The sequence below is a fragment of the Leopardus geoffroyi genome, chromosome A1 (assembly GCF_018350155.1).
Source record: "Leopardus geoffroyi isolate Oge1 chromosome A1, O.geoffroyi_Oge1_pat1.0, whole genome shotgun sequence".
Taxonomy (NCBI): Eukaryota; Metazoa; Chordata; class Mammalia; order Carnivora; family Felidae; genus Leopardus; species Leopardus geoffroyi.
The window spans coordinates 132,718,893-132,746,832 of record NC_059326.1 but is presented as its reverse complement, the minus strand read 5'-3'; the positions used below and the strand labels follow the sequence as shown (position 1 = coordinate 132,746,832).

Below are 27,940 nucleotides of genomic sequence, written 5' to 3'. Positions count from 1 at the left end.
AGCTGTGGGAGTTGTGGAAGTCAATTTTAGGAGGTAAAGGAGACCAGTTAGGAGGCTTCACGAATCCAGATGGACAATGAGAATTAAAAGTGGGAGAGTAGGAGTGGGAGATAAAACGACAAATTCAAGGAATATTCAAGTAGTAAAACTGGCAGGACTTTGTGAAAGACAGGATGTCATAGTTTGTAGTTTGGTTGAGAGTGTGGATGGTAGCATTAGTGATGACACACAGAGCATTTACCACTGCAAATGGAAACTGCAACAGCAAGACCAGGCTGGGAGAAATATACTAGGTAAGTTTTAGGCACGTTGCTTTTTGAGTGCCTATAAGATATGCCAGGGTGTGGAAGCATGGTGATTTTGGCAACTAGACATAAACCTGATAACTAGGACAGGACCCTGGGGCAGGAGACAAAGATAGAGATGTCTTCAGATGTCCTATTCCTAGAATGGACTGGGACATCTTGTAAAGCATGCAGATTAAGAACAGTGGGATGAGTGTGGAAAAGTAGGGAGAGGAAAAGACTGTAAACTAGCTGGACAGGGGGAAAGTTTCAGACAGGACAGTACGTGTGGAAAAGACTTCATACATGTAGGCTCAAAGAAAGGAGATTTTAAAAAGAGCTTTACAGCAGACATTGAGAAGAGAAACTTGAGAAAAACTATCACTAGAGGGGCCGGTATCAGTAAAAAGAAGCTTGAAAAAAATTTCAGGAATGCTCATAGTAGAGAAAATTAGGAATTTGTTTCTCTGGAAGTCAAGACTGTGTGGCCAATAGTGTAAATGTTACATAAAGACTAAGTAAGGCAAGGCAGGACTGTAAAGTATATACCTGATGACAACTAACACCAAAGACTTATCGTGTCATCTGATAAGTGACTCTTTCCTCTCTTACTCTTTAGCAGCCACATGAATCGGCTTCATACTGAATCTGGTAACAACTAAAGGTTCTGAGTTTTTTCCTAAGTGTTGCTCTTATGTGATTGTGCTCTTATCTAGGTGTGATTTGTTTAAAAACAGACTTCATATTTAGTATCATTAAGAATCTCCTTATTAGAATGGTGTTCTAGAGGTATCGGGCTGGCTCAGGAGGTCAAGCATCTCACTTCGGCTCAGGTCATGATCTCACCGTTCGTGAGTTCCAGCCCCATGTCAGGCTCTGTGCTGACAGCTCACAGCCTGAAGCCTTCTTCGGATTCTCTCTCCTCTCTCTGCCCCTCCCCACTCACGCTCTGTTTGTCTCTCTCTCTCTCTCAAAAATAAATAAAAACATTAAACAAATAAAAAAAAAAAAAAAGAATGGTGTTCTAGTGAGCTGAGATCCCCTGGAACTTGAAGTTTTCACCTTTACTTAGAGTCATCTGAAAACTTTATCAATAGGTCATCGGTATCCTCTCCCAGTCACCAATAAAGCATTTGTGACTTTCAATAACCACATACAGTCATTCTTATTATCCAAATCCTTAGGACTACTTTTTTCTACCTTAAATGGAAGGGAGGAAATTATAAGTCACTATGTACTCAGGTGGTATCAAGCATTGTGCTACATGTGTTCATGTACATTAATTCCTGAAATCTTTACAAAAATTATGGCAGGTAGCTAATATTATCTCTAATTTAGGGTTGAAGAAACAGGTTCTGTGAGATTAGGCAAGCATATGAAACCAGGTCTGCCCCAAGAGCCCTATAGATTGCACATTCTCTTTCTTGTCTCTTTTCCTTCCTTCCTTCATTCCTTTCTTCCTGGTATCATCTACATATACTGAGATTTGTTTTTTCCAGTTTTGTTGAGACATAATTTATATATAACATTATATAAGTTTAAGTTATAGCACATTTTCTTTCTTGGAGTCATTTCATTAGTCTTTAGCATGTTTGCCTTGGACATTCAGCTTACTCAATATGGCTATTTCTAGATTCTGATAGTCTAGGGATAAGAGAACACCCTCTTCTAAACTTCATATGTCCAAATCCTACCACCCTTCAAGGATCAGTTATGACCTTGTCCTTCCCTTTTATCTTGGAACTAATCTCTCACTCCCCTGAACTCCCATATCAATTTCTCTATTACTCTGACCCTTGTATTCTAATTATTTATGTATGTGCCTTATCCCATACATAGTATCACATTTATGTATGTGTTTTATGACCCTTAGCAGGCTATGTTGCCTTGGCCTTTTAAGAAAAGTCAAGGGGCACTTGGGTGGCTCAGGTGGTTAAATGGCCAACTCTTGATTTTGGCTCAGGTCATGATCTCACCGTCATGGGATCAAGCCCTGAGTCAGGTTGTGTACTAAATGTGGAGCCTGCTAGGGATTCTCTCTCTCCCTCTCTGCCCTTCTCCCGCTCATGCTCTCTTTCTAAAAATAAATAAACTTAAGAAAGGTCAAAATAGGACATAGCCTTTATAAAATCTACTTCTGCACTTACTGTATAAGTACTCTTGAGGCTAGCATTCATTGGACTTACTCAATTTCTCTTATACAATAAATCTACATGATAAATTTATCACACAAACAGTGCCAGGAAAAACTGTGTTCTTGATATTTCTTAACTAGATATATTCCCTTTGCTCTTACTGCCAGAAAGCTTTCAGTAAAACTCTGGACCCAAATAAATCAACAAGGCTGAAATCCTAATGTTCTTTTTGATTTTTTGTCTAATATTCTTCTCCTTTTATTCTATTAATGTGTATTTTTAAGGTGAGCAATCACAGAGTAATTCTGGTAAAGAGACAACCACGAAAATAACGCCAACCTAGGTGCTTTGCTTTACACATCTATTCTTGTGGGATTTAGCAGTTCATGGCATATAGTAACTGTACTCAGTTGATATTTGTGGCACGAGTGAATAAAGATTTTGAAGTTATATACAGGTTTCAATTAGCCACATTCTACTACCCACCACTCCTGTCATTTTACAATTTTTCAGTGTCATTAAGAAGATTTTTGATGAGCTGTTATACACTTTAATGAGTAGCCTTGTGTCCTTTTTGTCATGCTAAGCAAGTTTTTTGTGTTTTTACTTCTTCTCAGCTACCTCTGTGCATGGAAGTATAGTACCTGCAGCACAGGGTCTAGATCTAGCAGAGCAGGCATGAGATGTGTTCCAGAATGGGAACCCATCATCATGGCTTCTTTGGGTTCTCCTGGGTACTTTTTCCACCAGATGGGGCAAACTGCATGTCATTACCTTCTTGGTCTGACCGATAAGTACTTTTGCTGCATACGTCCAAAACAGGATTATGTTCTGTTCAGTGCCATGTTTCACCAGCCCCAACTAACTTCCAAATCACACAAGTCCAGAGACTCTGGCTTCCGTGTCCTCAGCTGACCTCAGGCTCACACATGAGAAGTTTGCCTTCTGTTCTTTCTCAGCTTGGTTGCTTCTGACCCAGTACTTCAGAGGCTGGCACCTCCCCTGATCTCTTCAGTATCCAAGTTGACATATTTAGAATGAGCCTTGCTCCCAGAGTATTTATTAAATTAGACTATTACTCTTCAGACCCATTAACTAAGTCTGTAGGGTACCAAGTCACTGTGTGAATATCCTAGTGATGATAAGAGAATATGACCAATATTCTTTTAATATGGCTTTTAATATATGGCTTCTCTTCTCTCATACCCACCCAGCATGTACTAAAAATATATCCATGTACTAAAAATATATACCCAGCATGTATATATTTGTTGGTTAAGTTTGCTTCCTATTGCATATTACTCTACTCTGTAATTTCTTATCACAAAACTAGGTCTAAATTAAAACTTAGACATAGTACTTTCCCCTGGCAACTGTGTTTTGGGTAAAGAAATTCGCAAGGTTTAAATATTTACTTTCTACTTGTACCTGTCCTTGTCATATCAAATTGCCAAATCCAGGCCTATGCTCCTAATATATCAGCAGCGAATGCTGAATTTTCAGTTATTACCACTGATGACAACTTTCCATTCATTCATTCAAAAAAATGTATTTATTAAGCATCTACCATGTAAACAACACCAGGTTAAGTGTTGGAGATACAGTAACAAACAACAACAAAAAAGGTTCCTGATCTCAGAAAACTTGTCAACTAGAGAGGAAGGCAAACAATACTACTAATATGTGTGCTGTGGAAATACAGTATTCAAAGGGACCAAATTTAGTAGGAGTCAGGTAAGTTCGTTCCAAGGAAGTACAAAGTGAGCTGATATTAACAGCACCTATTACAATCTAACTACTTTAGAGATTTGATTACTATCTGATTCCTTGAGCAGAGTGAGGGCAGGAACCCATGTGAGCAGGGATAGTTTCTTTTTTCTTCTTAAGTTTAAAATTTTAAATTCCAGTACAGTTAACATACAGTGTTATACTAGTTTCAAGTGTACAATATAGTGATTCAGCAATTCTATACATTACTCATTGCTCATCAGGGTAAGTATATACTTGATCCCCTTCACCCATTTAAGTCATCCCCCCATCCACTTCTCCTCTGGTGACCATGAGTTCATTCTTTCAAGTTAAGAATCTATTTTTTTGGTTTGGCTCTTTTTTTCCTATTGTTCATTTGTTTCTTAAATTCCACATATGAGTATAATCATATGGTATTTGTCTTTCTCTGACTGACTTATTTCACTTTGCATTATACTCTCTAGCTCCAAGGGATAGTTTCTTTCTTGTCCACAGCTGTCTTCTCAGTTTAGCACAGCACCTACCATGGATAAAATACACTATGTTTTCTGAGTGGAAATCAAATGGAATGTATCTAGAATGTATAAATACTGCTCAAATCCAATATGAAAAAATAAACAACCTAATAGGAAAATAGACAAAAAATACCACAGGCATAAAATACAAATGGCAAATAAACATGAAAATACACTCTAACTCATTAGTAAACATGGCAATACATACAAAACCCAAGAGATACCATTTTACACCAAGAGCTGCTAAGGATGGAGTATCAATGGCTATACATGAACACTATACAGGAGGAGGGAGTAAATTAGTATTACCACTTTGGGAAAAAATTGGACATCATTTGGTAAAGTAGAGAATGCACAGATCCTACAAGAGAGCAATTTTTCTCTTAGGCCTATATTCTTGCACATATGTATCAGGAGAATTACAAGAATACTCATAGCAATATTGTTTATAATAGCAAATAACTGGGAATAACCTAAATACTCACCAACAAGACAATAGATAACACATTTCGGAATGGTCACCCAGGTAAAGATCTTAACAGCAGTAAAAATGAACCACAGCTATGTAAAACTAGTTTCATCAAGTGAAACTAAACCATATATTGCTAAGGGAAACATAGATTTGTGTTATGACATTATAAAGAAAAGGAACAGGACTATAAATGTAAATTCAGGACAGTGGTTATCTTTGGAATAAGGAGAAGAGATATGGTCAGAAAGGGGCACATAAAAGACTTAGAAGGTACTAGACGTATCATTTTAGATATACAGATACTCCTTTTTCATTCTTTTAACGGTAGATATATACATTTTTTGTGTATAATACTTCGTAATAACTTTTAAGATGAATGACAAGTATTAGCCAGGCTGTGGAAAGGTAGGGAAAGAGAAGAATGCTCCAAATAAGGGATCGGCTGTGTTAATTTAAGAAGAGGAGGTAAAGACATGAACTATCTGCCGAAAACAATGAGTTCCCTGAGTGAGAGGAAAAGCTGGAACAGCTTAGTGGTCAGACTGTACAGGGATTTATAAACCAATCAAAGAGTTTTTGATTTTATCCTAAGGTTAAGGGCAAACTAAAGAATTTTAAACTGGAGTATGAATGTCACATTTGGATTGCATAAAGATCTCTGTTTTCATAAGGAAAGTATATTAATAGGAAGCAAAAACTGAGGCTGTGACTCATGATGAGGATTTGGGTCATAGGGGTGGTAATGCAAATAGAGAACAGAGAAAGACTTTAAACCTGGTAATTGATGAAAAAGGTAGAGACAGAAAAAGGCCAGGGACAGCTCCCAGAATTTTGACTTCATTAAATGTTAACATTTGTTGAGACAGAGAACAATGGCAAAAACAGATTTATAAGATTTGTAAATCTGGTTTAGGATAAAGAGATACTGAAATTAAACAATAACATAACAAGTGCTCAATAAATATTTATAAAATGAAAATGACTGAATGTAAGACTTCTAAAAGGAATTACACAATTGGTAGTTGGAATCTAATATTCATTGATTTCTCTTTCACATAAATAATTTGTGCTTCTCTATGTTGTACCATGGTATAAAAGAATTCCTATGAAAAATGAAATCTGAAAGTCGTATATATGTATAAATTGCACTGTTACAATGAGAAGATCTAATAATGTAGCCCTTACTGTATGAATGTTATGCAGTATAGCAACCAGACTATAACTAAAAGTTGTGATTATTTCAGTCACTACAACCATACTTAAGATGTGGGGCAGGAAGACCCAGAAGAACCCACCAAAAAGTTGCTAGAACTGATAAACAAATTTAGTAAAGCTGAAGGATACAAAATCAACATACAGCAATCTGTTGTACTTCTTACACTAGTGATGAACGAGCAGAAAGAGAAATTAAGAAAACAATTCCATTTAAAATTGTACCCAAACCAGTAAGATATGTAGGAATAAACCTAACCAAAGAAGTGAAAGACCTGTACTTTGAAAACTGTAAAAAACTGATGAAAGAAACTGAAAATGACACCAAGAAATGCAAAGGCATTCCATGCTTATGGATTGAAAGAACAAGTATTGTTCAAATGTGTATACCACCCAGAGCCAACCGCACATTTAATGCAATATCTATCAAAATACCGACAGCATTTTTCACAGAACTAGGATAAATAATTCTAACATTTTATGGAACCACAAAAGACCCTGAATAGCTAAAGCAACCTTAAAAAAGAGAAGTGAAGCTGGAGGAATCACAATTCTGGACTTCAAGTTATATTACAAAGCTGTAATAATCAAAACAAAGTACTGGCACAAAAATAGACACATAGATCAAAAGAACAGAATAGAAAACCCAGAAATGAGCAGTTTGGGATGCCTGGCTGGCTCAGTCAGTAGAGCATGCAACTGTTGATCTCCAGGTTGTAAGCTGGAGCCCCATGTTGGATAGGGAGATTACTTAGAAATAAAATCTTAAAAAAAAACAACAACACAGAAATGAATTCAGAACTATATGGCCAATAATATTTGATAAAGCAGGAAAGAATATCCAATGGGAAAAAGAATGTCTCTTCAACAAATGGTGTTGGAAAAAATGGACAGCAACACGCAAAAGAATGAAATCAAGCCACTTTCTTACACCACACACAAAAATAAATTAAAAATGGATTAAAGATGGGAATGCAAGCTGGTGCAGCCACTCTGGAAAATAGTATGGAGGATGCTTAAAAAATTTAAAATAGAACTACCCTACAATCCAGCAATTGCACTACTAGGTATTTATCCAAGGGATACAGGTATGCTGTTCCGAAGGGACACATGCACCCCAATGTTTATAGCAGCACTATCAACAATAGCCAAAGCATGGAAAGAGCCCAAATGTCCATCGACGGATGAATGGATAAAGAAGATGTGGTATATACATACAATGGAGTACTACTTGCCAATCAAAAAGAATGAAATCTTGCCATTTGCAACTATGAGGATGGAACTAGAGGGTATTATGCTAAGTGAAATGAGTCAGTCAGAGAAAGAAAAATATCATATGACTTCACTCATATGAGGACTTTAAGACACAGAACAGATGAACATAAGGGAAGAGAAGCAAAAAAATGTAAAAACTGGGAGGGGACAAAACATAAGAGACTCTTAAATATGGAGAACAAACAGAGGGTTACTGGAGGGGTTGTGGGAGGGGGGATGGGCTAAGTGGGTAAGGGGCACTAAGGAATCTACTCCTGAAATCATTGTTGCACTATATGCTAACTAATTTGGATGTAAATTAAAAAAAAATAAAATTAAAAAAAATTGAAATCCCACACAAAAAAAATGGATTAAAGACCTAAATGTGAGACCTAAAACCTTAAAAATTGTAGAAGAGAACACAGGCAGTAACTTCTTTGACATCGGCTGTAGCAACTTCTTTCTAGATATGTCTCTGGAAACAAGGGAAACAAAAGCAAAAATAACATGTTGGAAACTAAAAAGCTTCTTTACAGTGAAGGAAACAGTCAATAAAACTAAAAACCTATACAATAGAAGAATATATTTGAAAATGACATATCTGATAAAGGGTTAGTATCCAAAATATATAAATAACTTATCAAACTCAACATCCAAAAAACAAATAATCCAATTAAAAAATGGGCAGAAATTTGCAACGACATGGATGGAACTAGAGTGCATTATGCTAAGTGAAATAAGTCAGTGAAAGATAAATACCATATGATGTCACTCATATGTGGAATTTAAGAAACATGGAAATTAAGAAACAAAATAGATGAACATAAGGGAAGGGAAGGAAAAATAATAAATATAATGATAGAGAGGGAGGCAAACCATAAGAGTCTCTTAAATATAGACAACAAACTGAGGGTTGTTGGAGGGGTATTGGGTGGGGGGGATGGGTTAAATGGGTGATGGTAATTAAGGAGGGCACTTGTGATAGGCTTTGTGTGCTAGATGTAAGTGATGAATCACTAAATTCTACTCCTGAAACCAATACTACACTATGTTAATTAACTTAAATTTTAGAAAGGTATTCAAAGAAAAAAAATTTTTTAAATGGGCAGATGGCATGAATAGACATTTTCCAAAGAAGACATACAGATGGTCAACAGACACATGATGGTCAACATCATTTATCATCAAGGAAGTGCAAAATATAAACTACAATGAGATATCACCTCACACCTATCAGAATGGCTAAAATTAACAACACAAGTCTGGGTGGCTCAGTCAGTTAAGCGTCTGACTTCAGCTCAGTTCATGATCTCACGGTTCTTGAGTTTGAGCCCAGCACGGGGCTCTGTACTGACAGTGAAGAACCCACTTCAGATCCTCTGTCTCCCTCTCTTTCTACCCTTCCCCTGCTCTCTCTCTCTCAAAAATAAAAGAAAAAAAAAAAACCATTAAAAACATTTTAAAAAAGAAACCACAGGTGTTGGCAAGGATGTGGCCAAAGGGGAAGCCTTTTGCACCGTGGTGGGAATGCAAACTGGTAAGTCACTCTGGAAAACAGTATGAAGGCTCCTCAAAAAGCTAAAAATAGAACTACCCTATGATCCAGCAATTGCACTACTGGATATTTGTCAAAGGAATACAAAAACACTAATTCAAATTGATACATGCACCCTGATGTTTATGGCAACATTATCTACAATAGCCAAATTATGGAAACAGCTCAAGTGTCCAATGAGGGATGAATGGAATAAGAAGATATGGGGTATGTGTGTGTGTGTGCATGTATGTATATGTCATATATATATATATACACACACACACACACATATACGTAATATTCTTTGTATTATATCATTGTATATATTATATATATCATATATATACATACATATAAATGAATATAACTCAGCTATAAAAAAGAATAAAATCTTTCCATTTGCAATGACATGGATGGAGCCAGAGAGCATTATGCTAAGTGAAATAAGTCAGAGAAAGACAAATACCATATGAGTTTCATTCATAGGTAGAATTTAAGAAACAATACAAACGAACAAAGGGGAAAAAAAAAAGAAGCAAACCCAGAAACAGATTCTTAACTATAGAGAACTGATGGTTACCAGAGGGAAGGGAGGTGGAGAGATGGGTAAAATAGGTGACTGGGATTAAGGAGAGCTCTTGTTGTGATGAGCACCAGGTGTTGCATGGAAGTGTTGAATCACTATATTGTACACCTGAAACTAATACTAGACTGTATGTTGACTAACTGGAATTTAAACTAAAAGGTAAGAAAGCAAGAAGGAAGGAAGAAAGGAAGGAAGAAAAAAAGAGGGGTGCCTGGGTGGCTCAATCGGTTAAGTTTCTGACTTTGGCCCAGGTTATGACCTCATGGTCAGTGAGCTCGAGCCCAGCTTCGGGCTCTGTGCTGACAGCTCAGAGCCTGGAGCCTACTTCAGAATCTGTGTCTCCCTCTCTCTCTGCCCTTCCCCTGCTCACACTCTGTCTCTTTCTCAAAAAAAAGAAAGAAAGAAAAAAGGATTAAAGGGAAAAAAAGGGGTTCATCTCTTTCCGTATGAATATGCATTTATTTATTCAAAAAAAGCTCTCCTTTCCCCTACTACAGTACTGCACACCAAATATTATAATAGTTGTCAAGTATGTATAAGTTTATTTCTGGACTCTGTTCCTTCATCTATTTTTCTATTCTTGCACCAATACAAAACTGTGTTTTGTTTTGTTCTTTTTAAATTTTTTAAAAATGTTTTTATTTATTTTTGAGACAGAGAGAGACACAGCATGAGCGGGGAAGGGGCAGAGAGAGAGGGAGACACAGAATCTGAAGCAGGCTCCAGGCTCTGAGCTGTCAGCACACAGCCTGACGCGGGGCTCAAACTCACGGACTGTGAGATCCTGACCTGAGCTGAAGTCGGACGCTTAACCGACTGAGCCACCCAGGCGCCCCTTGTTTTGTTTTTTAATGACTGTAGCTTTGTAATACCTTGGTATTTGGTAGCTTAAATCCTCTAACTTGTTATTTTTCAAGTTTGTGTTTTCCTATTCTTGGCCCTTTATGTTTCAATTTAAAATTTTAGACAACGCATGTCAATTTCCACAAAAAGTTCTTCTGGGACTTTGATTGGGATTTTATTGAATCTAAAGGTTATATTAGGGGAAATCGACAATTCTCCTGCATTCAGTAGTCCACCTTTCTGTGCTACCCAGGGAGGGGTTGATACCATGTTGTTTTGTGTTCCCGTTGTAACTTAAAGGGAAACTTTCACAATGTCCGGAGCCCTGATGTCCTACAAGTGAAGGAGGAGAATATCCTCAAATTCCTTGCAGCAGGAACCCACTTAGGTGGTACCAACCTTGACTTCCAGATGGAACAGTGTATCTACAAAAGGAAAAGTGATGGTATCTACATCATAACTGAAGAGAACCTGGGAGAAGCTTCTGTTGGCAGCTTGTGCCATTGTTGCCATTGAAAACCCTGCTTGATGTCAGTGTCATATCATCCAAGAATACTGGCTAGCGAGCTGTGCTGAAGTTTGCTGCTGCTACTGGAGCCACTCCTATTGCTGACCACTTCACTCCTGGAAACTTCACTAACCAGATCCTGCAGCCTTCCAGGAGCAGGGACTTCTGGTGCTTACTGATTCCAGGGCTGACCACCAGCCTCTTACAGAGGCATCTTATATTAACCAGCCTACCATCGCTCTGTGTAACAGACTCTCCTCTGTGCTATATGGACATCACCACAGCATCCCTTGCAACAAGGGAGCTCGCTGAGTGGGTCTGATGCAGTGGATGCACGTTACCATTTCCCGTAAACACCCATGGGAGGTCAATGCCTGATCTCTACCTCTACAGATACCCTGAAGAGATTGAAAAGAGCAGGCCACTACTGAAAATGCTGTGACCAAGGAGGAATTTCAGGGTGAATGGACTGCTCCCACTCCTGAGTTCACTGCTACTCAACCTGAAGTCGTAGGCTGGTCTGAAGGCCTGCAGGTGCCCTCTATGTCTATTCAGCAGTTTCCCACTGAAGACTGAAGACTGGAGCACTTAATCTGCCACTGAAGATTGGTCAGCAGCTCCCACTGCTGAGGCCACTGAATGGGTAGGAACAACTACTGACTGGCCTTAAGCTGCTCTTTCCCAAAGGCAAACAAAATGGAAATAAGGTGGACAGAAAATAAACAGTTTCTATCTTTAGTAGTCCAATCCCAAACTGACATCTCCTTTCATTTACTTGGATCTTTTGTTTTAGATCTGTTTTTTAGAACTTGCTTTTTATTTACTTAGACTTTTATTCTTTTCACAAATGTTTTGTAGTTTGCTGATGTTTTATATTTTTTGATTTGTTCCTAGATATTTAAGGTTTTTAATTCTATTTTTACTTATATAATTTGAAAATTTCACTTTCCGATTGTATCTTGCTAAGGAATAGACCTATAATTCAATTTGTATGTTGATCTTATGTCCATGGATATAAAACATTCATTCTAATATTTTATCCTTTGAATTTTCTATACTCACAATTATGTCATTGCAAAAAAATGACAGTTTTATTTCTTCCTTTCCAATCTTTCCATCTTTTTTTTTTTTTCTTAGATTATTGCACTGGCTGAACCCTCAAGGACAACATTGAATATACATAGTAAAAACGGTCATCTCTGCCTCATTCCTGATCTCAGGCAGGCTTTTTAAAAGTAATTTTACTACTATGTATGAAGTTTCACATAGGCTTAAAAAATATATACTTTATGAAGTTAAAGAAGTCCTTCTATTCTTGGTTTTGCAATTTTTTTTAAATTATGGATGGGTATTAAATTTTATCAAATTCTTTTTATGCATCTCGCATAATAATCACACGATTTTTCTCCTTTATTCCATTAATTGGTTAATTTCATGGATTGATTTTCTAATTTTTTCAAACTTACAAAAGCCCACTGGTTTTTCCTTGTAGTGTCCTCTTGAATTTGTGGAATGAGGGTTTGCAGTCTCATAAAATTAGTTAGGAAGTATCGACTATTTTTTGCTTCTTTGGAAATGATTATGTATGACTGGTATTATTCCTTAGATATTTGGAAGAATTCACTGCTGAAGCCATATGGGTCTAGAGTTTTCTTTGTGGAAAATCTTTCAATACAAAAATAGTTTCTTTAATAAATAAAAGATTTTCTATCTCTTTTGGTGTCCATCTTAATGTTATATTGTTCAAATAATTTTTCCATTTATCTAAATTTTCAAATATATCGGCAAACACTTCTTTATACTCTCATCTTTGACCATCTGTACAATCTTTAGTGACATTCCTCATTTTAATCCTTTTATTGATGTATATGTGTTCCCTCATTTTTCTTGCTAACCTAAGTCAATCGATTTTATCATATTTTTAAGGGACAAACTTTGGCTTTGTTGAATTTCCCTATTGTATGTTTGTTTTCTGTATCATTGCTTTTTGCTTTTTATTATTGCCTTCTTTCTATTTTCTTTGAGTTTAAACTGCTGTTCCCTTTCTGGCTTTCTGAGATAAAAACTCAAATCTTTCTTCTTTGCTAATGTATTTAAAGATAATTTTTTTTCCTGAATACTACATAAGCTATGTAATAGACTGCAAAAATATCTATAAAATTTTCCTATCTCTGTCAGCATAACCTACTGTAATATAATTCAGCAGTTTTTTCTTCTAAGTAATAAAAAAATTTTTTTTAGTAATCTCTACACCCAATGTGGAGCTCAACCTCAGGACCATGAGATCAAGAGTTACACGCTCTTCCAAATGAGCCAGCCAGGTGCCCCACAGCAGTTTTTTCCATCAAGAGTTATCTCCACCCTTGAGTCTAGGTTTGACCATTCGACTTGCTTTAGTCACAAGATACTAGCAAATATAAAACAGAGACTTGTAATACTTTTAAGCATTGGAACTTGTCTTCTTTTTTTTTTTTTTTTTTTTTTTCAATGTTTATTTATTTTTGGGACAGAGAGAGACAGAGTATGAACGGGGGAGGGGCAGAGAAAGAGGGAGACACAGAATCAGAAACAGGCTCCAGGCTCTGAGCCATCAGCCCAGAGCCCGACGCGGGGCTCGAACTCACGGACCGCGAGATCGTGACCTGGCTGAAGTCGGACGCTTAACCGACTGCACCACCCAGGCGCCCCTGAACTTGTCTTCTTTTGTTGTGCTTGGAAACTTGGGAAGACCAGGTAAATGAGAGGAATGTTTCTGTAAATATTTTTGTAGCTACATCCTTATGTATGGTGTGGCATACTCAAAGCATAAAAAACCTACTCCTAAAGAGGAAGCCTTTTGCACTGCTGGTGGGAATGCAAACTCGTGTAGCAAGTCTGGAAAACAGTATGGAGGTTCCTCAATAAAAATAGAGGGGCGCTTGAGTGGCTAAGTCAGTTAAGTGTCCAACTATTGATTTCGGCTCAGGTCATGATCTCACAGTTTGTGAGTTCGAGCCCCACAATGGGTTCTGTGCTGATGGTGCAGAGCCTGCTTGAGAGTCTCTCTCTCTCTCTCTCTCTCTCTCTCTCTCACTCACTCAAAATAAATAAATAAACCTTAAAAAAATTTTTTTTAAGTTAAAAATAGAGCTACCCTGTGACCCAACAGTTGCATTACTAGGTATTTACTCAGAGAATACAAAAATACTAATTCAAAGGGATACATGCACTCTGCTGATTATAGCAGCATTATCTACAAAAGCTAAGGTATGGAAACAGCCCAAGTATCTATTGACTGAAGAATGGATAAGGAAGATGTTGTATTGTGTGTCTGTGTATGTGTGTGAAAATATGTACATATACACATATAATATATATGTATACACACACATACACACACAATGGAATATTACTCAGCCATAAAAAAGAATAAAATCTTGCCATTTCCAATGACATGGATGGAGCTAGAATGTATTATACTAAGTGAAATAAGTCAGTCAGAGAAAAACAAATACCATATGAATTTCACTCATATGTGGAATTTAAGAAACAAAACAAACGCGCAAAGGGGAAAAAAAAAACGGAGAGAGAGGCAAACCAAGAAACAGACTCTTAACTACAGAGAACAAATTGATTGTTACCCTAAAGGTGGTGGGTGGGGGAACAGGAAGAAAAAATAAAAGATATGAGGTAGAAAAAGAATTTTCCTCTTAGTCTTGAGCTTAAATACGATTAGGTATCAAAGATACCAGCTATGTGTGGCTTGGAAATAGAAGGATATCCTTTTGAGTGCCAAGTAGGTGGAATGGGATAGGATCTTCCAATGTACACTGAGGTAATCAGAAACCCCAATTTTGTAAGCTGGAGTTTCTCATACTTCCTTCAGTTTATGTTGATTTTCTTTTGGTTTCACTTAATAATTAGAAAAGTCATTTCAAAAAAGTCAATATTCATGATAGATAAAGGTTTCAAATATGCAAAATGAAACATAAAAGTACTAGAAGAAAAGTCAGGTGATTTAAAAAAATTCTAATCTTGGGGTAGAAGGGCATTCTAGGCACATGACCAAAGGCAGACATCATTAAAAAAAACAAACAAAAAACTGATATACTTGATTACATAAAAATTTTAACTTGTGTAGAACAAAAAGCGGGAACAATCCTCCCCAAAATTCAAAGACTAAAAAAAAAATTTAAAAAAAATTGCAACATTTATGAAGGGCTATTACAAATTAATACTCTGAATTTAAAAACCTCCAAAATCCAACCAGGTAATTCACAAACATGAAAATAATAGCTAACATATATTGAGCTTTGATGTGCCAATATTGTAGACCAAATGCTAAAATGACCTCCATTTCACCCCTCTATGTACCTATGACTTCTTACAATTTTGAGTTTGCTGCTCCTCCCATCAGGATACAGTCTGTCTTTGGGAGTTGCTCTGGCCAGCATAATGTGGCATAGTTGATGGTACTCCAGTTTGAGCCTAAGCTTCAGGAGGCCTGTATACACTTCCACTCTCATGGAACCCTGCCATCGCCATAAGAACAAGTCAGAATTAGCCTCTTGGAGGATGAGAGAGAATGTGAAAGAGAGCCAAACAGCCCCGACTTTTGCCATCCCATCCCCAAATGTATGACGCAGCTCAGCCAAGATCAACAGAGCTGCCTACACAATCCATGGCTGATAGGTGGAATGATCCTGGTCAAGACCAGAAAAACTGCCCTGCAAACACAACGTGTGTCAGCAAACATAAATATTTATCACTATACTCCCGAGATTTGGTTTGCTACATAGCATTATTTTGGCAATAGTAATGGATATAGTCAAGTAATGTTCAAAGTACTCTATATTTATTTACTCTCAATCTTAAACAGGTGATATAAGATAATAGCGAATATATATTGGTCTCTGCCCCTGATTCTTGGCAATGAGCTCCTAAAAACCTTACTTCCTAAGTGATAAGGGCACTAGGATCATCTTTTGTTGTAATATTTGGTTTCTGACGCTGGTTCCCGACACAGGGCTCCTGAAAGCCTTGAAATGTCCTGGCTGATAGGAGTGTCTTTTGTTCTGATGAAGTGACTGGATAGGCTCCTAGATGAGGGCTGGTCACCAAAAAGAGCCATGATTAGAAGATTGAAATTTTTAGCCTTCCCTCCCATTCTCTTGAGAAGGGAGAAGGGCTGAAAATGGAATTAATGACATATCATGCCTACCTCATGAAACCTCCATCAAAATCCCAATAATAAGGGGTTTGGAGAGCTTCTAGTTTGGTGAACACAGCCATGTTCCAGGAGGATGATGCACCCCAACTTCAAAGAGACAGAAGCTCCTGTGCTCAGACCTCAGTATCTCTTCATCTGCATCCTTACAATAATGTCCTTTAACTGGTAAACATGTTTCCTGAGTTCTGGGAGCTGCTCTAGCAAATTAATTGAACCCAAGGAGGGAGTCATGGGAACCTGAGACATAGCCAATAGGACAGAAGCCGTGGAAACAACACGGACTTGCAATTGGCATCTGGAGTTGGGTTAGCAGACTTGTGGAGCCAGCCCTTAACCTGGTGGATCTGATGGTATCTCCAGGTAGACAGTGTCAGAATTAAGTTAAAATGTAGGACACCCAGCTGGTGAGGCAGAGAATTGCTTGCTGTGGAGAAAACTTCCACACACATTTGGTGACCTAATTGTCATAAGCCAAAAGTTCTGTGTGAGTAGTAAAAGGCCTCCTAGGAGAAGGAACAACTGTTTTTCTAATACAGATGAGTACAATTTTTCCCTCTCTTATCTCATCTCCTGTACTCCACTCCAGTCACAATGGCCTCTTCGAGTTCTCAAACACATCACACACAACACCAGCTTCTCACTGAGCCCTCTCCTGTAAACTCACCAATACTAAATACCCATCTATCCTGCTTTATTTTTTGCCCCCTAGCACATTTTCCCATTTAACATATGCTGTATTTTCCTTATCTGTCTTTCCCATTAGAAAGAACATAAGCTCCACGAACATAAGGATTTGGGGCTGCTTTGTTCATCACTGTATCACTAGACCTAGAATAATGTTTGGCACATAATACTCAGTAAATATTTGGCGAGTGAAAAAAATCAGCCAATCAATTTCAGCTTGCTGATGAAGAAATAAACACAGAAAAATTAAGTAACTCTGCCTAAGATCACAGTGCTAGTCAGTGGCAGAGGCAAGCAGGCTACAGATTATTCTAGTCTAGTCTAGAGTACTATACTACCTGCCTTTCTAAAGCAGAGTGTGGCATATACATATGTGCCCAATAAGCATCAATTTCCTTGGCTCTTCATACTTTAATCTAGGTGCTTCTCTCCACAGAAGTTCTCTCTTTTGTCTTAACCAAAGAAGTGATATTATTTAAACATGAGAAAGTACTAGGACGTTTCTGTGCAAAACCAGGGGTAAAGAGCAACAATAAAAATCCTCCTTTACAACATTTTAAAATCCATTTATACAACTAATGTGTAACCTTTGATATTTGTAACTTAAAACCTTTTCTCCATTAGTATTTTTTTTTCTAGAACCACTGTAAAATTCTGGGGTTTCTGTCTACTGGATTTGGGGAGACAATCTCGATTTTATTTAATTACAGTTAAGATACATAAATGTTAAGTTTATGAATAACTATAATTTAATTTGTCTGACTTTCTAAGACTTCCCATAAGAATAAATTGGGAATGCCTGGGTGGCTCAGTCAGTTAAACAGTTAAGCATATAACTCTTAGTTTCGGCTTAGGTCATTATTTCCTCCTTTGTGGGATTGAGGGCCGTGTCAAGCTCTGCACTGACAGCAAGGAGCCCGCTCGGTATTCTCTCCCTCTCCCTCTCTGCCCCTCTCCTGCTTGCATGTGTGTGTGCATTCTCTCAAAACGAATAAATATTTTTTAAAAAAGGAAAAAGAAAACAAGGAACTTTTTTGGTCTTCAGATCACAAGTCCTGAAATTTTATTAGAGAATTAAACTCACCAAATAAACTCTCAAAAAAAAAGTGCAAGTGAATGTAAATTATAATAAGAAAAGTTTCAGGGCATCTGGATGGCTCAGTTGGTTGAGTGACTTCAGCTCAGGTCATGGTTCATGAGTCCAAGACCTGCATCTGGCTGCTCGTTGCTGTAAAGGCGGAGCCCACTTTGGATCCTCTCTCCCGCTTTCCCCACTTGCACTTTCTCTCTCTCTCTCTCTCAAAAATAAACATTAAAAAATAAACATTTAAGAAAACAATAAGAAAAGTTCTACTTATCTATTTGGTAAGGATAAAAAATATTAAAATGCTCAGTGTTGGTAATCGTGTAGGAAACTAGCATTTATACACTCCACTGGTAAGAGTGAAATTTGGTCGAAACTTTTTGGAAAAAAATAGGTACCAAATCCTGAAAGATGTGCATCAAAGGCCTCTGATGTACAAATTCCTTTGCTAAAAACTTATATTGATGAAATAATTAAGGATTTGGAAAAAGACCTAATAGCAAGAATGTTTATCTAAGCACTATTACTCAGCAAGAAGTTGGGAAGAGTTATATCCAAAAGTAGGGATTAATTATCATACATTTCCAAATGGACTATATTGTAACTCTTTATATTATGGAAGAGTGCTTGCAGTACATAAAAATTATAATAAATATGGTATAATCTCATATTTGTAAAAACAAAAACATCTATGTAGAAAAGATTTTGGAAGCTATTAACACATGGCTCTTCTGGATTGGTGGACTTGTTTCTTTTGCTTGTCAATATTTTCTAGTTTTCCACAGTGAACACGCATTGCTGTCATAATTTTTAAAACCAAGGGTGTTTTTAATTGAATGAGGAAACGAGGGCCATTATAGGTATAATCTGGACTAAATATTGTTGAGTCATCTTTCCCATTTGTCTTTTTGATCATGCCATGATCCATCCCTCACTCTACATTAGATTCTGCTTGGCTCAAATTCTGTGCAATTTAGATGAGGTAGGAAGGGAAATTCTCCTGGTTTAATTGCTATGGCAACAAAAGTTGAAAGAAATCTTAGGTATCATTTAGTCTAGTCCTTTTCATTTTACAAAATAAGGAATTTGAGAGATCCAAGATATTGAGTGATTTACTTAAGGTCACAGGTTATCTCAACAGCAAGCATAATGTCTTCAGATTCTCAATCCCCTCATTCCCAAGAAGTTAGCCTAGTAATCCATCAATGATATGGGCTGCTCAAATGGCTTTGGAAGGTGATATATAGCAGCTCTGCCAACAGGAAAACACAAGAAGAATCTTAAGTCAGTAAATAAAAACCTGGTCACTTTAAAACACTAAAATGAACTCCCAAGTGTCGGAAGAAATTAGGAAAAATATATCAAGAGAACACAGAGGCCTTCCATGTTGCCTAGTATCAACTGTTTTTTGGAGGATACAGTTTGAAACAAAGATATTGTGATTAACTCACTCACAAATGCTGTAATTTAATGACTACTACTACTGTTTATGTTGATTAACTGTAATATTATGCTGTTAAGTAAAAAAATAGTTGCTATAGTTGATCACCAGCTTTTTTTTAAAGTTTATTTATTGAGAGAGACAGAGAGAGAGAGAGAGAGAGAGAGAGGAGAGTGCACGAGCAGGGGAGGGGCAGACGAAGAGAAGGAGAGAGAATCCAAGCAGGCTCTGCACTGTCAGCACAGAGCCCAATGTGGGGCTTGAACTCACAAACTGTGAGATCATAACCTGAGCCAAGATCAAGAGTCGACACTTAACCAACTAAGCCACCCAGGTACCCCTGATTACCAGCTTCTAACAAGATAATAATTGCATGGCTTTCTATATATTTATTTTCTTCCACACATAAACAAAGAATCTGAGTAACAGGGGGCACTTGGGTGGCTCAGTCAGTTAAGCATCTGACTCTTGGTTTCAGCTCAGGTCATGATCTCATGGTTCATGGGTTCAAACTTCTCAATGGGCTCTGTGTGGAGCCCACTTGGGATTCTCTCTTTCCCTCTCTCTCTGCCCCCCTCCCCTGCTCTCACACCTCTCTCAGAAAAAAAAAAAAAAAATCTGAGTAACACAGACCAGTGGTTTTCAAAATGTGGTTTGCAATCCTTGGGGATGGGAATATGGAGAGGGGTCCTTGAGACCATTCAAGTCATCTGTGAGGTTAAAAGTATTTCATGATAATACTATGATATTATTTACTTTGTTCACTTGGTCGACATTTGTACTGATGGTAAGAAGCAATGGTAGATAAAATCATTGGCACCTTAGAACAAATCAAGGCAGTGGCACCAAAATGTCTTAGCAGTCATTATACTCTTTACGACCACTCACTCATGCTAAAAATTAATGTCAATTTCACTTTCATGAAATAGTAAAATATTTAATTTTATTAAATCTCAATCACTGAATGTGTATGTGTGGCAATGTATGCATACAGCATTTCTGCTGCAGAAATTCTCTCAAAAAATGTAACAAAGTGAGCCTGTCACTTCAAGGAACTGACAGTATTTGTTAGCAGTGATAAAATGTCAGCTTTAAAATGAAAATTAGAATTTTGAAAAAGTGTATCTGGCATTGTGAGCTTGCTAGTTCCCTAATACTTCAAGACATTTATGATGAGATGGATGATGACATTAGGGAATATGATTTGATATTGTAAAACGTAATGTATCAACATTAGGAAGATCTGTTTAACAGAGTGAACTGCTATTTTCCAAGTAACCAATGTTTGTTATTTGAAAATCATGGGTAAAAGATCCGTTTAAAATCTAAGATAGACACATGGATTTTAATATGATAGAGTAAGAAAAGTACATGGATAGTTTCATATTCTGCATTGAAACTAATCTTTAAAACACTACCACATATCAAACTTTGGTATGATATAAAGCATATCCATGATTACTTTTAAAAAGTAGTCCTAGGGGTGCCTGGGTGGCTCAGGCATTTAAGTGTGTGACTCTTGGTTTCAGCTCAGGTCATGATCTCACGGTTCATGGGTTCAAGCCCCATGACAGTGAGGGGCCTGCTTGGGATTTTCTTTCCTTCTCTCCCTGCCCCTCCCCCGCTCACTTTGTCTCTGTCTCTCTCAAAAAATAAATAAATTTAAAAATAAAAGTAGTTTTTCCAACTATATATGAATGGGAGGTGGAATTTTTTTATCTTAAACCAAAACAGTGTAACATATCAAATGCAGAAGCAGATGTAAGAATTCAGCTATTTTCTATTAAGTCACACATAGACAAAAGGTGGAAACAACCCAAATGTCCATGGACAGATGACAAACAAATGTCATATATCCAGACAAAGGAATATTATTCAGCTTTAAAAAGGAAGGAAATTCTGACCTAAGTACATGGATGAAACTTAAAAACATTATGCTAACTCAAATAAGCCAGTCACAAATACTTTATGATTCTACTTGTATGAGGTACCTAAAAAAGTAAAATTCATAGACAGAAAGAATAGTGGTTACCAGGGATGGGAAAGAAGAGAATGAGGAGTTATTGTTTAATGGGTACAGAGTTTCACTTTAGGATGATGAAAAAGATCTGGAGACAGATAATGGTAATGGTTGCACAACAATGTTTAAGTTCTTAATGCCACTGAATCTTGCACTTAAAAATGATTAAAATGTCAAATGTTAAGTTATGTATATTTTACAACAATAAAAAAAAAAGCTGAAGAAAAGGAAAAAAAACCCCACAATTCCACTCTTCTTACTCATGTTTTTGGAGGAGTTTTGGAAAATAGTTTGGAAAATAGTTTCATTTTTAATGAAATGTTATTTGTGTATGTAATGAGTTTATTATTGTTTTATAAATAAACTAATAAATACTTTACAATTCCCTAGTTTTCATTTCTAATATGGTTAATATGGATAGATCTAGTACAGCCCACATAAACAGAAGCTCTTAGGTCCTCGATGATTTTTGTAAGGTAAAGAGGTCTTGGGGCTAAAAAGTTTGAGAATTGGTATCTTACTCGGTATTTATTCTCTCTTCTCACACCTGCATTATTTATCTTCACTGGTTGGTATAGCTGCATTTGAAGCTGTTATCACTTGCAGCCTGCAGACTAAAATGACAGCGTGAAATATGGCCAAAACCATCACATTAACTCTTTATAATTACTACTGTCCCTTGGACGCACCATAAATATAAGGACTGAGCAACATAAAGCTCCTCACGGATGAGTGACCATGTACAATAGAAAACTGTTAAAAAGGTTGAATGCTTAACATTTCCCAAAGTAGTTTCATAAGTATCTAGCAAGAAAGACACATTTCCTTTTTTCTGTTGGACCTTCATTAGGATGTACAGTTCAAGGCTGTCTTCGGGAATGGGAGTGGTAGAGGCATTGTTTCTGAAAACCACTCCATCTAGCGCAGCCAAGCAAAGAATTTAATTCTCTCACCATCTTGATACTGGTCTGTTGCAGAGGGGTGTGGTTTGGGAGCTAGGAAGCAATCCAAAACAGCAGCTGAGGCTGCCCCAAACCGTGTCCAAGCAATAATTTCCTCCATTTTGGGCCAAGTCAATTTGCCCCAGCAAGAGGCCGAATGTTTTATGGGGAAGAGGTAAATAAAAAGGAAATTAGAAAACATGGACGGAGAAAAGCCGCAAAACCATGGCGGGTTTCATCTTGCAAGAACGTTAAACGATTTGTATGCTAATGATGTGCGTGAGGGGCAAATTAGAATCGCTATTCCTGAGTCTACAGCTGCCGGCACTTTCAATAAGAGGTCTGCAGTTCTGGATGGGGGGGCGGGGCGGAAGTCAAACGATTTTCTTATCCGAACCATCTTTCTGCATTCATTTTGGGCCGGGCCTGTGACCAGTCTCGCTGACTGCAGCCGAGGCAGTCCCAAACAAAGGGGAATGGATGCCTTCCCAAGAGAGCGGAAGAGGGAAAGGTGGCCCCAAGTTCCCCCGCGCCAGGTGTCCCTCAGGGCAGAGCATGCGGGCCGCGGGGAGGGAGAGGCCCAGGAGCGTCAGAGGGGTGCGCTTGGGAAAGCCCGAGCACAGGCACTTGGCACTGACAGGACGGAAAACCACTCCCGGCCCACAGTCAAGGTTAACCCGCAAGCCGAGATACCTGTGGAGGCCTCGCACAGCCGAAAGGCACTGGGCGATCATGGGAGCGCCGAGAGGCGGTGGCGGCGGCGGCGGCGGGCGCGTTGTCCTCCGGTTTGGGGTTGAGGGAGGCGGGGCGCCCGGGAGCCAAGAGGCGGCCTAGCGGAGGAGGCAACAGCGGCGGTGGCTGCCAGCCCTGCCCGCGCCCTCCCACGTGCAACAGCACCACGCCGGCGCCCACTCGGGCCCCGCCCCCCCGGCTTGCGCCCCGCCCCGCGCTCCTGGCACCGCCCCGGGGGCGGTTCTGGCGAGACCCACTAGCCGGGAGCAAAGCGCACAGCCGGGTGGGCTGAGGGGCGGCGGCGGCCCCAGAGCAGCGGAAGTTTTGGCGACCGCTGGCACTACTACGATCGGGAGCCAGGCTGAAGCTCGGAGGACCAGCGAGCGGGCGGACCGGTTTACGGACGCCCGTGGGCCCGCTGCCACCATCTCGCGTCCTCTTGCCTGGTAAGGGGCTTCTTTCTGGGATGGGTGCGTCTCCTGCCGCCCCAGGTGGGGCCTGCACCGCGCACCCGCATCAAACCCCGTCTGGGCCGAAGCGAGGCCCGGGTACCCAAGGGAGGTAGGAGGTCGATATGTTATGGGGAGAAGAAGGGGGAGAAGACGGGAGGAGATTGGCTATCTTCGTTTCCCCTCCTCACCTTCTTCACTCCCCATTCTTTTTTCACCTTCTGCCCTGGGGCCTTATTTAATACTTGCAACCCCATGGCCTAAAGACTGGGCTTGCCTTTAGAATAAGCCTAGAAATAATAAACATCCTGGCGGCGGGTACCACACCCTGGCTTTGGATTAGGGAACCTGGAGAACAGATGGATGATGCGATTTAGTGGAAATAAGCCATTAATGCCGGCTGGCCCTGCGCCACTGTTTGGATGCGATAGTATTCCATGTGAATGAACATGACCGGGAGCTTCCAGCTTGTCCACGAGAGCACAGCTACTGCAGAGAGCACTGGTCGGTGTGTAGTATCCATCGATTTAGGCAATGATTTTCCGACATATCTAGATTAAATAGAAATGCTATTTTTATTAAGAATGACACTCAATAGTTGAACACCCTTTCATTAATATACTTCCTCCTCAAGTAACAGTCTCAGCCTAAAAAAGTTGGTGCAGTGTAAATTATGCATACATTTAAAAAAAATCTCATGAAATAGACGAAGATGCTTATTGTAGATGAGCATCTGAGTCAGCAGTATGAAATCTCCCTCAACATAGTACTGAGGCCTTTTGGGGATTTCTACTTCTGTATCTGTACCCCTGTCCTTATCCGTATCTGTACCATATATACTGTTAAGATATAATGAGATAATGGGGCGCATGGGTGGCTCAGTCGGTTAAGCGTCTGACTTCTAATGAGGTCATGATCCCACAGTTCGAGGGTTCCAGCCCCCCATCGGGCTCTGTGCTGACAGCTCAGAGCCTGCAGTTCGGAGCCTGGAGCCTGTTTTGGATTCTGTGACTCCCTCTCTTTCTCTGTCCTTCACCGCTCACACTCTGTCTCTCAAAAAATAAATAAACATTAAAAAAAAAAATACAGTGAGGTAGTCAGTGACTCTCTCTCTCTCTCTCTCTCTGCCCCTCCACTGCTCACACTCTGTCTCTGTCTCTCAAAATATAAATGTTAAAAAATTAAAAAAAAAAAAGATCCAGTGAGTTAGTGTCTAAGCTTGTGTGGTACATGTTTTGAGAAAAATTCTACTTTTGCAAGTTTTAACATAATCAAATACTACTGGGTATAAATCAAAATATGTGATACATTATCATAACAATACTTTGTGTTCTCCTGACTTTTAAAAGAAGAATGAAGGTAATGCAGGTTTTGTTTTTGCTTTTTACTTTTGATGTAATTTATAACCCTTGTTATTTATAACTTTCCTGACTAATTCTTTAAAATAACTTAGATCAGTGTTTTCCTTTTTCTTATCAAGGAAAAGCATTTAAGTTTTAAAATGTCATCTATCAAGCACTTAGTTTATGCAGTTATTCGTTTCTTACGGGAACAAAGTCAGATGGATGCTTATACTTCGGATGAACAAGAAAGTTTGGAAGGTAGGCATGAGCGCTTTTTGTTCATTTGTATTATAAATAAAGACTAAAATAGCTATAAGCCTGACTTTATGACCTATAATAACAAAATGATAATGTTTTGTTGATCTTTCGAGAAGAGAGATCCTGTGTCCATTCTCTGAGGCTTGTTTGGTTTTAATTTACAATACAATAGGAGGACTGTGATTCACTTATTGAGGACCTAGTATGTGTCAGAACTATGCTGTTCACACTGTGGGGAATTTTTTCTTTATAGTAACTGCCAAGTTAGTATTATTCTCATTTAACAGATAATAAATGAAACCAGATAGATTAAGTAACATAACAGCGAAATGTGGCAAAGCTGACATTTAAATCCTGGTTTTTATTCTGAAGATCTTGTGTCTTCCTGATAGGAAAGCATCTTGTTTAGGATTGATATATGAAAATACCTTAGTCATCATAAAAGCAGTATGTAAAAGTCTAATAATTACATCATAATTAAACTCTAACAACGTTCTATTTGGACACTTGAAAATGAGAGGATTTTACCCTTGTTTTATGTAAGCTTTAAATATTAGATTTGGTAATCTGTAAAGTTGAGTGAGACTTGCATGAAAGCATCATGTGTTTCCTTGACACCATCTTTTCTGCTTCACATTTATGCATTATAAAATTTAAATTCACTATAACCATGGAAAGATTGAATTCTGCAGATGAGCTTGTGGAGGTTCAATGAGTATACCTTCCTTGTGGCCTAAAGACTTAATTATTGCAATGAGACAGTGCATTTGGGAGAATTTAATAAGTTATACAATTTGATTTTGTCATCTTGAAGCTATTTCTCCTATAAAAGGGATCCCTCTATTAATTTCAGTAGGCACTTCCATTGTGAATATGCTTTTAAGAGGTGGGGATGAAAATCGGCATTTGCTCTAAATCTGCTTGCAATCTGGTGAGATGCTGTCTTTCCAGGTGGCAGTGAGAGGAGCAGGTGACACACAGTTGGAGAACATTGCAGTTGGTTCATTTCATATTAAAATCTTTTTGTCCTCAGTTAGACTATGTGAAGGTAAAGGTGACTGGTTATCTAAAGAAAGTGTTAGTTATGGTTTCCCAGTAATAAACACATAAATGCAATTATTTAATAAAAGATGTTTCTTTCCTAATCAAAGCAGTATAATACTTTTAAGGGCCAGAAAGAAAATTGAGAGGTTTCTAAAAATCAAGATGTTATGCCCTATTTTTAGGATGGTCTTCAGCCAAAAATATGTGCCTTCATCTGTTTGTTATGTATGGCAGTCAGAAATAGTGCCAATTGTTTTTGACCGACCCCTATTTTTGACTCTGTGAGTCTAATTTAATTGAGTATGAAATCATGTGGAGAAGTCTGCCCACCTTCTAGACATTTAAAAAAGCTCTAGGAAAGGAGCCTGAGTTCTAGTACCAGCCTTACCATAGTGGTGAAGAATTATAGCCTTATCAGCTTTGAGCTTTTTCATCAGATTTTGTCACCCACACCTAATTGTCATCATCTACCGACATCTACTTCACGTGGCTCCTGCCCTCTGTCACTCTTTCTAGTACTACTCCTGTCTTAATTCTTGGCAATTGCAGTGTACTCATAGGTGATTCTTTGAGCTCTCTCAATACTTCTGTTCCTTGGCCTCTCTTCCAGTGATCTCAACCACTCAGCTGTTTGGCCATACCCTAGACTAGTGGTTCTCAACTCAGGATGATTTTGCAACATCTGGAGATATTTTTGATTGTCACCAGTGGGGGGCTGCTTTGTGGCATCTAGTGGGTAGAGGCCATGGAAATTGCTAAACATATTATAATGCACAGGATGGACCCCAGAACAAAGTCCAAAATGTCAGCAGTGCCAAGGGTGAGAAACTCTTCCCTGGACATTATCATTACTGAAACTGCATTCTCCCCGTAATCTCTATTGTCAGCATAACACTTCCTGACCACTACTGCCTGTTCTTTCCAACTCACTCCCTCTAAAATCGCTACCTCAACAATTCTTGACCCTACCAATACCTCCAGTATGTTGATCCCTTACCTTTCATACCCCTTTTCTTACCCCATTTAAATACCATGGTTCATAATTATGTTCATGCATTGTACATTTCTCCCTTTCTTGTAAAACCCAACCTTGTTTAAATTCATCTCTCCATCTACTATGTGCTCATGTCCATGTGACTTTGTGTAGATGGAGCAAAACCTATAACTTTGCCGATCGATCCCACTTTGATTTCATCATCATGAGCCTCAAGTGGACCTATCATGCTGCCTGACAATCACACTGTCTCTTCCAAGTTCATTCACACTTTTGCTCTCCTAGACCACCACTTTAACACTTTCTCCCATCTTCTCAAACTCTCAAATCTCCTCCTCTGTACTCACTTTTAGTTCATGAGCTTCCTTCTTACCCTACCAAGATAATTGAAGGAATAAGAAAACAACTTCCACAGACTCCCCCTACCCCATCTACCCACCCACCAGCATGTACACCCCTACATATTCTGCTTGCTTGGCTAACTGTTATATGCTATGGACTAAATGTTTGTGTTTTCTCAAAATTCATATGTTGAAATCTAATGCCCAGTGTGAGGGTATTAGGAGGTGGAGCCTTCATGATTGAAGTTAGTGCTCTTATAAAGTGACCCCAAAGAACTCCTTTACTCTTTCTACCATGTGAGGAC

The 27,940-nt window shown here is 38.5% G+C and overlaps 2 protein-coding genes across 3 annotated transcripts in view; one reads left to right on the top strand and one right to left on the bottom strand.

Annotated features, from left to right (window-relative positions):
* NLN (neurolysin) overlaps nt 1-23,349 on the bottom strand; it is a 102,188-nt gene extending 78,839 nt beyond the window's left edge. Inside the window, exon 1 of the mRNA XM_045494617.1 lies at nt 23,168-23,349. Coding sequence (XP_045350573.1) covers nt 23,168-23,208 — 41 coding nt within the window. The 5' untranslated portion in view covers nt 23,209-23,349. The remainder of the gene's footprint in view (nt 1-23,167) is intronic.
* A 193-nt stretch (nt 23,350-23,542) lies between these two features.
* SGTB (small glutamine rich tetratricopeptide repeat co-chaperone beta) overlaps nt 23,543-27,940 on the top strand; it is a 50,584-nt gene continuing 46,186 nt past the window's right edge. For both annotated transcript variants that reach the window (XM_045494770.1, XM_045494761.1), the window contains exons 1-2: nt 23,543-23,652; nt 25,136-25,256. In XM_045494770.1, coding sequence (XP_045350726.1) covers nt 25,157-25,256 — 100 coding nt within the window. In that variant the 5' untranslated portion in view covers nt 23,543-23,652; nt 25,136-25,156. The remainder of the gene's footprint in view (nt 23,653-25,135; nt 25,257-27,940) is intronic.